General features: G+C 36.5%; 1 protein-coding gene across 1 annotated transcript in view; it reads right to left on the bottom strand.

Moving 5' to 3' along the window:
• Positions 1-14,161, bottom strand: part of gpc1b (glypican 1b) — a 63,913-nt gene extending 49,752 nt beyond the window's left edge. Inside the window, exon 1 of the mRNA XM_042718916.1 lies at positions 13,662-14,161. Within this exon, the coding sequence (XP_042574850.1) occupies positions 13,662-13,806 (145 nt within the window). The 5' untranslated portion in view covers positions 13,807-14,161. The remainder of the gene's footprint in view (positions 1-13,661) is intronic.
• Between the last annotated feature and the right edge of the window lie 233 nt (positions 14,162-14,394).

The following is a 14,394-nucleotide window of genomic DNA, read 5'->3' as shown; positions in this document are numbered from 1 at the left end:
GGAGGGAAGAAGCTTCAGTGTTTTGCTAAGAAACGGATTACGGCTTTGATGTTCCTCAGATATTCAATTTCTCCGAGGCATTTTAATCCCATGGGAAACAAACCCTGCAGTATCTTTCTCTCGCTCTCTGTTTGTGTTTTGTGTCTCTTCTAATGCATTTCTGTCTTTAGTTAGACTGAAGAACAAACACTGAGTTCACCAAGCAGTACGAAACACCAACGTCATTGCCAAAAACCCAACAGAGGCCAAACACTTCCCTCACGCAACCCTCACCTCCACTAACAAACCACACACTGGGTTTGGCTTCTGCGTGAACTGTCCTCACTTTCTCATTAAACCATGACAAGATCAACACAGGTGCCAAGAGAAGCTGAAGAGGTCGTGTCATAAAGTTTAGAGCTTAGTTTTAAAAGGACCATGTTCACCTTTGTAGAAAGTTTCCCCTTAAAGAGATAGTCCACACAACAATTTCAATTCTGTAATTTATTCACCCTAAATATCGTGACTTTCTTTCTTCTATGAAAAACATGAAAAATTTATTTTAAAAAAAAATGTAATAAATAATTCCCAGGACTGAAAAGTGACACACAACAGGGTTTTTTTGTTTGTTTGTTTGTTTGTTTTTTCACAGCAATTTATTTAAAAATATAAATAAATAAAAATCTTAATTTTGAAAGTCATAAAGTTAATTTATTGATTAAAAAAGAGGTGGGAATGAACTTCAGAATAAATAAACAAATAAATAAGTAAATGGTTAAAAGAGGTAAACCTATGCACTTAGTTTTGCCAATAAATAAATACATTTTATTACTATTAAATATTATTGGTCAAAAGGGGTGACAAAATTAATAAATTATTCAGAATAAATATTATATCAAGGGTCAGTTGTTTTCTAAATATTGTCTGTTCTTTCTTCAGAGTTTATATATAGAAATTTAAAAAATCTTATTGAACATACATAGTAGAAAAAACAGGAAAGAAAACACAACAGGGTTTTGTGATATAAAGATCAGCTGATTCCTGTGATGTCTGTGAATGTGATGTCAGAGTTTTATGCGGTCGTCTTTGTGTGGTTGAGTATCTTTCATATACGCGGCCTAGTGAGTTTCTGTCTACACATTCATTGTCTTCTCATCAGCGGTAAAAGGCTTTAATATGATAGCAGCTGTAACACGCTGTATCATGGCCCAGCTCTGCGCAATCTCAACATGATGTCATTAGACTCCCAGCATGCATCAGAATGGTCTATTACTACAAGGCCGCCCACTGTGATAATCTAACCCATGATGGCCTGCAGAGAAGGATTACACATAGACTGACACACTACAGTACAGCAGTCGGGGTCCCTTCACCCAGTCAGGTGACAGATGTCCTGAAAAGAAGATCCATAGTCCAGACCGCATGGCAGTGTAAAGGGTGAGTGGTAATGGCAGTCATGTTAACTATATCATTCCCAAAACAATTTCTTCAGAGAGCCATTCTGATTGAATGTCTTCCAAAATTCACTAGTAGGGATCACTATCAGTTGTATGGAATTGAGTAAGGAATTCATTGGAAAATCATGGGCATGACTATGGGGTCTGAAATAAATTGTAACATTTATTTAACATCTAACATCTTGTATCTTATACCCACCAATATTTTTTCTTATTATATTAGTTATATTGTGCAATTAAAATATGTTAATTATTACTATAGGTATTGCAAAAAAGTAAATTTAAAAAAATAATTAAATGCTTGAATAAATAACAGTTAATGGAAACAAACATCATGAAAACCAACTAGTATTTTTATTATTTATTTATTTATTTATTTTGTGCTAGTTCCAGTTCTCAATATTGCGATATTCAGAAACTCAGCAGTGGCTCTTTTCACGTAATGATATCACTTCAATGTAAGCATTGGCCTCCAAACATATCTATGTTAAATATGAACGTGTCATTCAAATTTATGGTCTGCAAACTTTTATGAAGGTTTATGCTGCTTTATCAAGAAATAACTGCTGATATTTAAATTTAATCAGCAGCCATGAAACTATCAAATGTGCCCAGGTGAATCAACAACATAAAAACTACAAAACCTGGATCTAACAACCATGACTTTTCCAGTGCAGCTGTAGCGGCTCTGTGCATTTGGCTGGAAATGAGAAAATTACAAATTAAAGCAACAAACAGCTTATTGGAAATGAGTCAGCTTTCAAACAGAGCCTATGCTGTTGGAGTGTATCAATAACCACAAAACACACATCATTCATGAAAGTAATGAAAGATTAGACTAAACAGCCCAAGCACCTGGAGAACAGAACACACAATGATCATGATATGATCACACACACACACACTTCCCAACCTCTCACAATGATCTAGCCCTAATCTCAGCCTCAGACAGCACAAACACAGACTGTTTACTGACTATCAGATACAGATGCACATAATACAGACCCAAAATGGCACACAAACAAAATGAACTTTGGTTGGTCTTTTAACATAATAAGCTGATATGTGGACCAGACCTTATGCAATGGAGTAAAAGACCTGACACTTCTGGACCAATCTAGCCCTAACACACACATGCACACACACACAGGTGTAATGTCCTGGGCTCCTGCTCCCAAGTAATCCCAGAAACCATACATGACAGCACAAATGTAACGTTAGCACAGGCTTCAAAGAGCCAGGTACAGATTAGGTGATCCCTGAAGAGGATCAATAGCGGTCACATCTGCTGCTTCAGCTAAAGCCTAGAAAAGCCAGATAGTGTCCACCATCAACTTTTATATCAATACACACACTCTTCATCCACAGCCAGACATGTGAGAGCTACATCTATTCATCTCAAAGCAACACACTGATTCTCGCAGAATATCAATAACTAAGAAAGAGAAATCAGATAAAGATCAGTTTCAGAGGAAGTGTATGTGCATGTAGGCATATACAGTACTGTGTATAACAATAGTTTCAATTTAATATACACAAAATGCACACATTTCTTAAAATAAATTATATTAGCAGTCACACATATGCAATTAAAATATACTGTATATGTACATTCTTAAAATAAAAAATAAAAATAAAAATATTATATTAGAAGTGACATCGGATGTGAAGATTCTTCATCATGGCAACTATCTATGAACAAGTTACACTAAGCAATCAAAGACGATTTGGGGCCATTTTGCAAAATTGCATCTAAAAGGTCAATATCAGAGCTGGAAAGAGCAAGTATATCATCACTCCCTTTCTATTTTCCCAGCGTGTAAACAAAGAAGGTCATGCCTGACGTCAGACAAAATCAACAGCAGTCAGAAATCACTCTTCTTATGTAACAATGCTAATCACTGTGATTCCCAACAGCTGGACTGACTCATTTACACAAGAGAAAGAGCAGCACAGGACGCTTTAGCCCCATCACCCTTTAAAGGGCAGAGCCTTATCTGCTCGCTACATATTGCTTTTTGTAGTTGTATTTGGTCTGATTAATAAACATTATGCCCTTATAATGTAAGGGATAGTTCACCCAAAAATGAAAATTCTGTCATTAATTACTCACCCTCATGTCGTTCCACACCTGTAAGACCTTTGTTCATGTTCAGAACACAAATTAAGATATTTTTGATGAATTCCGAGACCTCTCTGACCCTCCCATAGACAGCAAGGGTCCTGCCATGGTCAAGGCTCAGAAACATAGCAAAGACATCAGTGGTTCAACCATAATTTTAAGAAACTATGAGAATACTTTTTGTGCACAAAGAAAACATAAATAATAACTTCATTTGTCTCCTCCGTGTCACCCATAGCGCCATTTTGGAGAGTATCACATACATACTAAATTTTATGCATAATATAATATATTTGGATGCTAAGCTACTTGGTTTAAAACAGTTCTACATTGTAAGGAAAACAAATCTTAAAAAAACTTAGAAAAGGTTCTGGTTAGGGCATTATAAATTATGTTTATGGGCATTTCTTTTAACCCTAAAACGCAACACAAAGCAAAGCATAATTCAAAGATGAAACACCTGTGAAATCTCATTAAGGAAAATTCCTTCATATTAACACAGATTTTTCTTGTCTCATGCATGTCTTATCTGGTCAACAAGTTGGTTTCTACTGGCCCAGCTGGTCTATTCTAATGCTGATGGATTTAGAGGGGTTTATATGTAACTGTTAAAAGTTAATTTATTTTTGCTGATTTAGAATTTGATTTCTACTTCCATTATCCAATGTCTATTAAACTGCTTTCAACCTGAATGATGGAAAAATAAAAAAATGGAAAGGCTGAAAGAACAGGAATAGGTTTTCTAGTAGATTGTAAATCAGCTGTGTATTTCTATAGAAAGCAACAAAGAGATGGACTTGTGTCATGGTGAGATGTAATGTACTGTAATGGCTTTGAGGAGAGCTACTGGTAAAACTGATGTGTCAGCATTGCTCTCTTTCTTACGGTCTTTCTCTCCCGACCCATCCATCTCCCTCCTCTCCTTCCTCCCGTGTGGATTTGCGATTCAATTTTGTTGAGTGATGCCATGTGGTTGGGTCACAGAGGAGAACACCTCCTTTCACAGCCAAAGAGACAGATTCCCTCTATGTGCTGGACTCATTTAAGAGCAGCTCAGTTCATGCTGATCACATACATCTGCCATAAAACACTGAGCGCAACCTGATCAGCTATAACTGCTACTGTTAATAACTAATATCTGTCAATTAATAACCATATTTCAAAATCCACATCTGGAGATTTATGAGAAAAAAAAGTCAGTATTGTGAAATTGCGAGAATTTATGGAGCCCGCTCATGGAAATAGTGGGCTATATCGTACGCACGACTTATTAATTTGTTCCCTCGATTTATAAATTGTGCACACGATTTACAAATTCATTCCCTCGATTTGCTAAATTGTGCATATGATTTATAAATCGAGAGAACAAATTAGTAAATTGTGTGCATGATTTAGCAAATCGAGGGTACAAAATAGTAATCGTGCGCATGTTTTAGTACACCGAGGGATTTTAGTACACAATTAATTTTTTCTTGCATGGCATGTGCAGGGCTCCATAAGAATTAGTGCTGTCAGACGATTAATCGCGATTAATTGCATCCAAAATAAAAGTTTTTTTTACACAGTACGTGTGTGTACTGTGTATATTTATTATGTATATATAAATACACACACATGCATGTATATATTTAAGAAAAATATGTTTGGTTTATATATGAAATATATTTACATATAAATTATATGAATACAAATTTATAAATGTAAATCCATGTAAATATTTTCAAAATATATATTGTATGTGTTTGTGTACTTATATATAGAAAAAAAAATACACAGTACATACACATATTTATATAAACAAAAACTTTTATTTTGTATGCAATTAATCTTGATGAATTATTCAACAGCACTACTTGGAATTGCGAGAAAAAAAGTCGGAATTGCAAGAAACAAAGTCAGAATTGTGAGATAAAAAGTTCCCTTTTTATTTTTTAATTCCGTGGCAGAAAACGGAATTCCAAAAGTATTTGCTGTATGCTGGTTTTATAAAAAAATAAACAAACAAATAAATAGTAGTATTTTTTTGTACAATGAAGAATAAAATGAATGCTAATTTTAATGATATAAACTTGCAACTGCAAGAAAAATTAAGAATTGTGAGAAGGCACAATTGCCTTTATTATTATTTTTTTATCTGTGGTGGAAACATAAACAGAATTGCAAGATATTCAGAATTCAGAGGGAAATTACAGGACGTAAACTCAAACAAAGCCAGAATTGTTAGAACTGTGAGTTAAAAGTCAGAAAACAGTATTTATTGCATTACATTTAACTGCATGCTGATTTCATTCAAAAATAAACAAACATATAAATACATTTTAGTATTTGTTGTTGTACAATTAAATCTAACTAATTTTAATAGACAGACAGACAGACAGACAGATAGATAGATAAATACCAATAATTCTAGACCATGTAATTCTGTCTGATATATAATCATGAGCAAACACACACACACAAGCAAGCAAAATGTGTCTTAGTAGGAAAGCTGCCCGTGGTACACCCCAGAACACTTAACAAAACCCCTTGTCCACTCAGATAACATGCTGCCCTATCTCATTCAAAAATCATAGATCTCCACTGGAAACCACTTCATTCTGACATCACACTGGAAACATACATTTGATATAAATCAGCATGCAGAGATGGAAAGAGAGCTTGAGAAAGTTCAGACTCAGAAACAGTAGGCTGTCACCCTCCAGCAGGGTCATTTCACTGAACATGGGATTTAAAGAGACAGAGCAGTGGAAACAGAGGACACAAGCAAAATTTAGTTCATCATAACAACCAGCATGAACATGTTCCACTTAAATTTGAGAACCAGAAAGTGTCTATTTGTCTTTATTTAGATTTGTTCTTTTAACTTGTTTGTGTGAAGGTTTTGGTTGAAAAGTGACCTCTACCATCTTTCTTTAAAATGAATGCCATTTGGTGTGATGCTTTGTTTTATTATGCAAAGGCATTCATGCATTTAAAGTGTGACTTAAGTGTCCAAATACTTTGTGGCCTGTGACACACACACACACACACACACACACACACACACACACACAAATTAAATGAGCATGAACTGTCTACAGCAAAACAAAGCTGGATTATCTTTATTATTTATGAATAACTTTGGCTCAGAGGAACAGAAATAGAGAAAGAGAGGAATAAAAATAGCAAACAAGAAAACAAGAGAGAATTTCCAGTTTGTCTCTAATTACACACAGTGTGCTGCGTGAGATGACAGTTTATACGTCTTTTTGTGCTGTTATCTTAATGTAAGCTGTTTCTCCAGAGAATGAGAGAGATAAATGGATCGCCTTGAGCTTTTAGCACATCTAAAAATACATCAATCTCATCCAACTCACAGAGAACAAAATATATCTCGCTCCCCATCTCGAGGGCCTGTCTCTAAAAGACGATGCAAGGAAATTGACGGCATTTGAACATTACGTTTGTGATGAAATTCCCTGCTCGGTATGGAAACTACAAATGAACATGATGACAGCCTCTGTCCTGCTTTAGTATTGTATCTGTGCTGATGTTGTGTTTGCAGAATGATGCTGCTCGCATTGCTACTTGAGAGACGTTTTAAGTAAAGCTTCTTGATTACCTTATCTTTTTTTAATCTTAGATTTGTTTGTGCATGGGTCAACGTAAAAGACCAGAAGGTTATGCAAGAACATGAAGTACCCAAGGGTGTTGGTAACTTAACGGTTAAATATCTACACTCCCAACACAAAGATTGAAGGTTCATTCCCAAGTAACTCTGACCCATGAACTAGTTCTGAAAAGCCCACTCCATCTCCACTGTAGCTGTCAACGCGGTACTTAACCCCCGTTTGCCTCAGGGAGGACAGAGGCCGCAATTAGCACACTGTTTGTTCAAAAACTCTTCATCTTCTGAGACACAATGGAAATTCTCATTAGAGTCATAATAAATTAATATTTCAGCCAAAGGAGAAGGAAACGACACAACTCCAGCATTACGAAATTGCGAACTGCATAGCATTTTGTTTTCTGGGTTAAATAACCAATTTGTCAAAGTTGGTTTCAACAAATGCACATTATTTCATCGGTTCCTTCCACAGATTGATAATGAAAACCAACCCACACAATGTTGTGTAACAAGACTTTTGACATACAACAAAGTCTGACCAACCTTGCAGCTTTTTCTGGTCAAGAACTGCCCTGAAAAGATAATTTAAATGACATGCAATGCAACCAACCTTTCTAGTGTACTACATTTAAATGTGTGCAGATTTTAAATAAATAAATGGTAGTGTTTGTTGCATTATATTTATGCAGACTGTAATAAAAAAAATAACAGTATTTGTTTTACAACATTTAAATGTTTGCAGATTTAAATAAATAAATAAATGGTAGTATTTGTTGCACAATATTTAAATATATGCAGATTTTAACGCAAAAATTAGTGACAGTGTTTGTTTTACTACATTTAAATGTTTATACAAATAAATAAATAAATGTCAGTACTTGTTTTAATACATTTAAATGTTTGCAGATTTTAATAAATAAATAAATGTCAATACTTGTTTTAATACATTTAAATGTTTGCATGAAAGACAGAAAGAATAACAGAATTCATTGTAATACATTTAAGTGTATGTAGATTTTACTAAATAAATAAATAAGAGTATGTGCCAGTCATACAGGTTTGTAACAATATGAGGCTGAATAAATGATGAAAGAATTACCATTTTTCTGCAGGTTTTCCACAGCTCTGATGCTTATGTATGAGGTTGCTGTACAAGGCTGAATGTTTCTCATAAGCGCTATTAGCGATCATTATTACGTCAGATGCTCCCATGATGAATGGGGTGAAATCTCTCTCATTTTCCCACACCTCCTTACAGCTGCTCCGAGTCCAGCCAAACCAAACATGGTCTCCCCTCCCACTACCCTGTAATAGCACTGCAAGCTCGCCGTTCGGCCCAGCTTTAACAGGAAGCCCTACTGAGTTCCACATTTGAGACTACATCGCTCTTCCAAATCCCTCTCGCTGTACTTCCTTCTGATTCTAGTGCATATAATGTCCTACATTCTCGATCGTGAAGTTACAGAATCTACCAATCTAACCAAGCTAAGCTAAGCAGCCAAACCCCTGTTCTGAACCAGTATGTGTATACTTGCAAAACCTTACAATGAATCATCATGGCTAGTTGGAAATGTGTTTAGGATTATAAAGATTAAACTGTTTTCCAGAAAAAAAACAGCGTGACTCTTTTTCCCAGAGTCAGGGTAAATTTAACTTCACTGGAATGAAACAAACTGTCAAAACATTCAAGTGCTACAAAGCACAGGTGTCTAAAATAAAAGAAACATGTTAAAGTCAACAACAAAAAAGTATGTTACATAAATAAAAATGCTCTAAATTCACTTGGCTTTAACAGTTATGGTAAATAAAAGCTCATTTTGGACCTTGGATATATCAGGTTATGGCATGTACTGTATATGAACAGGTAGCAGCTATGGGGGAATGTGACTTCTGTCTCTTTCTTTCTGTCTCTCTCTCTCTTCCTTCAAAGGATGACACACAATAGCAAATCCATCTAAAACGTCTTCGTCTAAAGGTCACCTTGGTCCATCACATCTCTCTTTCGCTCTCCTCTGGGAGGGCATGAGTTTTTTCACTCACAGGAAGGCTGAGAACTACATTACACTGCATGTATTACAATCTGAGTCAGTTATTTGTCATATTTAGTGGCTAGATAATTCAATAGGTCTCGCTCCGGATTGCAGATTTACATCACAGCACTCTGCTGGCATTATCTGATTTCATAAGTATCATATTCAGCTGCGGATCACATCCCGGGAGAGAGGCCAAGGTCTTGTATAGACACACAGTTTAATGTTTTACCAATTACAAAAAAAAAAAAGCATCCACCTAAAACAAGACAATTACAAAACTCAGGACAAATCTCTGATAAGTGATCAGCCCTGCTAAAAAAAAGACCAGTGTATTTGGTCCACACAAGTTCAAGCTGGTTCAGTCTGGTTAAAGATAGATCCCAAGCAAACCTTAGCAGCCTAAACAAGTTTTGCTGGTTAAGTTAGTTAAAAGTATTGTTTATTCCAAAAAGTTCTGTTTTGTTCCCACCTTTGTTCTACCTTATCGTTAAAATAGTGAGTACATTCAACTATTTCCTTAATTGTAACTGCATTTAAAAAAGCGACCAAAAGTAAGTTATGCAAGTTTGAAACAACATGAGTTAAGTAAATGATGTCAATTTTCAATTTTGGGGTGATTTATTGAGCACACCACCATCCAAAGCACAACATATGCTTATAAGCCATAAGAATCTTTTCAACATCAATGAGGAAACAACACATCAAGAGATATTTTAATTAAACACTAGTACTTCTAAAGTCCAACCATCTGTTTTTCTTGTTTAAAGGGACAGAAAAGCAGCAGATTGGAATGAGAATCTCAATATCAGTTTTCTCTTCCCTCTTTTCTCTTCTCTTCCCTGGATCTTTTTTTCCCTTCACTGCTGCAGTGTGCCGAACGGTTCCTCAGCTCTGCATGACATCAAACACTATGTGGTGAGCTTCAGGCTCCAGAGGGCAGATTACAGCTTAATGCCTTCAACATCTACTGCATCAGCACTATAAACACTTCACTCTGTGTCTATGTGTGTGTGCATAGGAATACCCCATCCTCAATTCATCCTGCTATGGATTGGAAGATAAACACACAAATCTATTGTGAAAGCATGTTGTGTGACCCCAACAAATATTTAAAATCAATGCATGCAAATCAATACACACTTACAACAAATCAATACAAAATGCAAAGCATTCAGCATGCACACACACACAAGTGCACAGAATGAATAATATGAATTATGCCCTATAGCAAATGTGCTACTTAAATATTGAAATATTAATGCATAAAGAAGTTCTGCAGTCTATGATGTTACTATGGACCATTTCACTTCGAGCAACCGTTATTTGCCTCCAGCAGATGCACCAGCGGCCGTCATCCAATGGGACGCCACGGCTCGGGGACCTCATTAGTGCTTTCATGCTCGCCTGTGTCCATGACTTAAAACATGACTAATGACAGGGCTTTATTACCACTGCATACTCTACAGTCACAGCTAGGGGGCGCTACACGTTGTCATCAGGTTCAATGTAGGTTCAATGTAGTTTCAGATGCTACAGGTTGCAGTCGTGTTTTATTCAAATTTTATTATTGAGTTGGTAAATAACTAAAATTTTTTTTTTTCATACAAAATCATAAATTATGAAAATAAATAATAATAATACAAGGCTCGCTACATTGATTTTTTTTTAATTAAATCATTTATATTTATATACAAAATGTACATATAAATATATTTCCATGCTTAATATGACTAATTTATAATAAATAATTAATTAAAGCCATTTTGCATGGCTGGACTCAAACCCAGGTATGCCACATGAGGACAATGACTCAATATGCTAACTGCAGTGACTACAATGCCACGTCTCTAACCCCAGTTGCTTTAAAATAATAACAATAATAATAATAATAACAAAATCCATATATTAAGGATTGACAATTTGTTATACATATAGTGACTGGCCTCTAATCTGATCTGATAAGTATAATTAATGTGATATATTATTGGAGCATACTGGACAATAATGCTTCTTAACTGTTTTCTGTTTCATCGAAACAGTTTGAAAGATTCTACAAGATGACAGTCTTTAAATTGGGTGTCACTACATCTGCTACACAAGAAGAGTGAGAAAAAGGAAGATAAGAAATACACTGAGACAAAGGTGAGATGAACTTGGCTTGCTTTCCTAAAATGATTCTAGATATGAGCCTGATAAGAACTGACAGGAGCCATCTTGACCTGATCTGTCACTGAATCATTCTTGAAATAAGGTCAAGAAGAGATTATCTTTGTGTATTGTTGTAACCTCAGGCTCTGGTGTGGGTTGCTCAGCTTGTTCGGGCCATTAGCAGGGTGTGCCACAGTTCACCGAGGTGGGATCCCCTCTCCAAATCACCAGGGGAATATGATTACTCAGTTATAAGTAAAACAGAACGCATGGAGCCTGATAGAAGACAGCTGCTTTTAGATGAGCTTTGCAATGTTCTACTTGATAAAACATGATAAACATAAACACACACACTCACAAATACAACCAAAGGCCAAAACATTTCCCTCACAGGGTTGGTGTCATGTTCATCTCAGATGAGTCAGAGCGAAAGATGATATACAATCCAGCTGAATGTTCAAATCCAGCCTTAGAAATTCAAACGAAGCTTTTAAGACTTTTCCCATCAAAAATTAAAGCCACATCCCCAATGAAATTCATCCATCTAAGGTTAATGCTGATCATCAACTAGCAGCAGGAGAGAAAAGAGTGGAAAAAGAGCGAGAAGATTCGGAAAAAATGGGTGGCTCCATTAATGTCACAGAAACCGCTAAAGAAGATCTGAGTTTGTGTCCAGATTTCCCGTCCAGACAGCTGACAACAGTCATGCAACTTTAATATTCACAAAAACCAAAATCAGATTCCCGCAGTTTTACGCATGGGAGGACAAGTATGTCAGCTCTTGAGTGGAGAACCCAAGAAAGATCTCTGCAGTATAATTGCAGAACATTTCCTAGGGGAAACTCTTGACTCTGAAACAATTACTTTCAATTAAATCTCATTGTCTCCATATGGACGAGAAGTTAGGGATAGGGGCTTGATCGTCATCCCTTAGACACGTTAGAACATGCTGTCTAAACACAGCAGTGTTAACATGCCTGATCACAATGATGCATCACTGATTGAATGCGTCTGGACATGTTGTATATGTTTATGAGGATAATAACTCCATCACATTAATGTACGGCAGCTAACATCTTATTTTCACCTCTATTAATCTTCTAAATGGAGGACACTTTCAGATCATTAGGGAATACAGACTGGGATCAGCTCGTGCGTCATACGCAAAAGGATGATGAGTAAAAATACATTCAGGCTGCAGCACAGTAGAGCAATAGGGTCATAGAAAAATTCAATGAAACAAAGAGAAATCAAGGTCTTCTGTGCGTGTGAAATCACTAGCTCTACCACACAGCACACCCACTGATCTTTCAGCTCTTCAACTCAAAAATCAAAAGTGAAAACTCTACTTTCATGGGACAACTGTGAATGACACTCCACCCTGACACACACACACACACACACACCATCAGAGACTGCAGGAAGCTCATAATCACCAGTAAATCTCTGTAACTATGCCACACATTCAAACCGGCTGACAGCAGAAGAAACTGTCTGGAAAACTGTTATGGAATCCTGGGTCATGGAAAATTATTATGACGTCCAAAGACCTGTGGGAGTGTCACATATGTGCAGGACATTGGTCTGTGACAGACAGTGAGATGAACGAACAGGTCTCATGCATAAGATGCTCTTCAAAGAGAAGAAGAGGTATAAAAATGCCAGAGTTTTAGGCAAGATTCCTTTATAATTCACTTAAATAAAAAAAAATGACATTCCATATCATATTAAAAATTTATATAAATAATAATAATAATAATAATAATAATATTCATTTATGTTATCAGATGATTATATTTATCAGAGTCAAAGCCTTCGAAAACATATGTGACATTATATACATATATATGTGACATTATATACATATATATATATATATATATATATAAATCACATAACATAACTGTACATAATTCATAAAGAATATGTATTTATAAATATTTATTTAATTTAGAACTGTTGAAATCAACATTAAAGACCACTGATATATATACACACACACTGTGTATATAACTTACCAATAACTTATAACATTTGACAACCAGTAGGAATTATTTTCTAAACTTTACTTCTGTTAATGGGTTAAATTATGATTATGCATTCAATATTGAAATACTTATCTGTATTTCTACACTTTGAAATACTATAGCATTGTGTTGTGTATGAAATTTGTCTTGCCTGCTGATAACATAAGATGATAATGCTTTTGAATCGCGCAGTAACTGCATGCATTTAAGTTTTTCTTTGTAGACTCTCCAGTGTCTTCATCACAACTGTCATTCACGCTGAAATGAAGGCTTGAACGGTTCACCTACCGGATATTGCTGTTTGCGGGACTCCGTTCAGATTGAACCCCTTGTTGATGTAGAAGTGCCTGATGTCCGAGCATGTCTTGGGTTTACTGTCCCCGAACACCAGCCCGGTGAGAGCGCACAGAAACACCAGCACGACAAAACCCATTCTGGACAGAAGAAAGAAGCGTGATGTGCGAATCAAATCCAAAGGTGAAGAGCAGCGGATAAACGCGTCCACAGCGAAGCCTCCCGTTTCCAAAAGCGCACCGGTTCGCTCCCACGCGCAGTGTCTTATTCAGTGGCAACAGCCTGAATTAAAACGGAGAGCGCGGTCCTGTGTGAGAGATGACGGAGCGGAGTGGGAGGAATGACATGAGCTCACGGGAGCGCACACTTCGGAGACGCGTCAGTGCGCTCGCGTTCGGTCGAGTGCTAGGCGGAACGGGGCGGGCGCGCGAGCGAGCGAAGGCACCATCTGCAGGGCATCGGGTTCGTCTGCCGCTGCCGCCGAGATCCCACACAGGATGTTACATCAAATCAGCCCGCTGGCCAATCAAGACGGGATTCCATTTCCCCACAGGATCTCCTGGATGACAGGATAAGGATCTCTGAGATTCCTTATGTAATTTAGTGAAACTCTGGGTTTGAGCTGACTTTGACATGTCTTTATGCTGGATTTGGGTCTAGTCCTAAGGGGATACAGTAAGAACTTTATAGGATTCAGTTTGGAATCACAGTTTGGAACCAATCCTAA

Source organism: Cyprinus carpio, chromosome B2 (assembly GCF_018340385.1).
Source record: "Cyprinus carpio isolate SPL01 chromosome B2, ASM1834038v1, whole genome shotgun sequence".
Lineage (NCBI taxonomy): Eukaryota > Metazoa > Chordata > Actinopteri > Cypriniformes > Cyprinidae > Cyprinus > Cyprinus carpio.
This window is presented reverse-complemented; position numbering and strand designations above follow the sequence as displayed.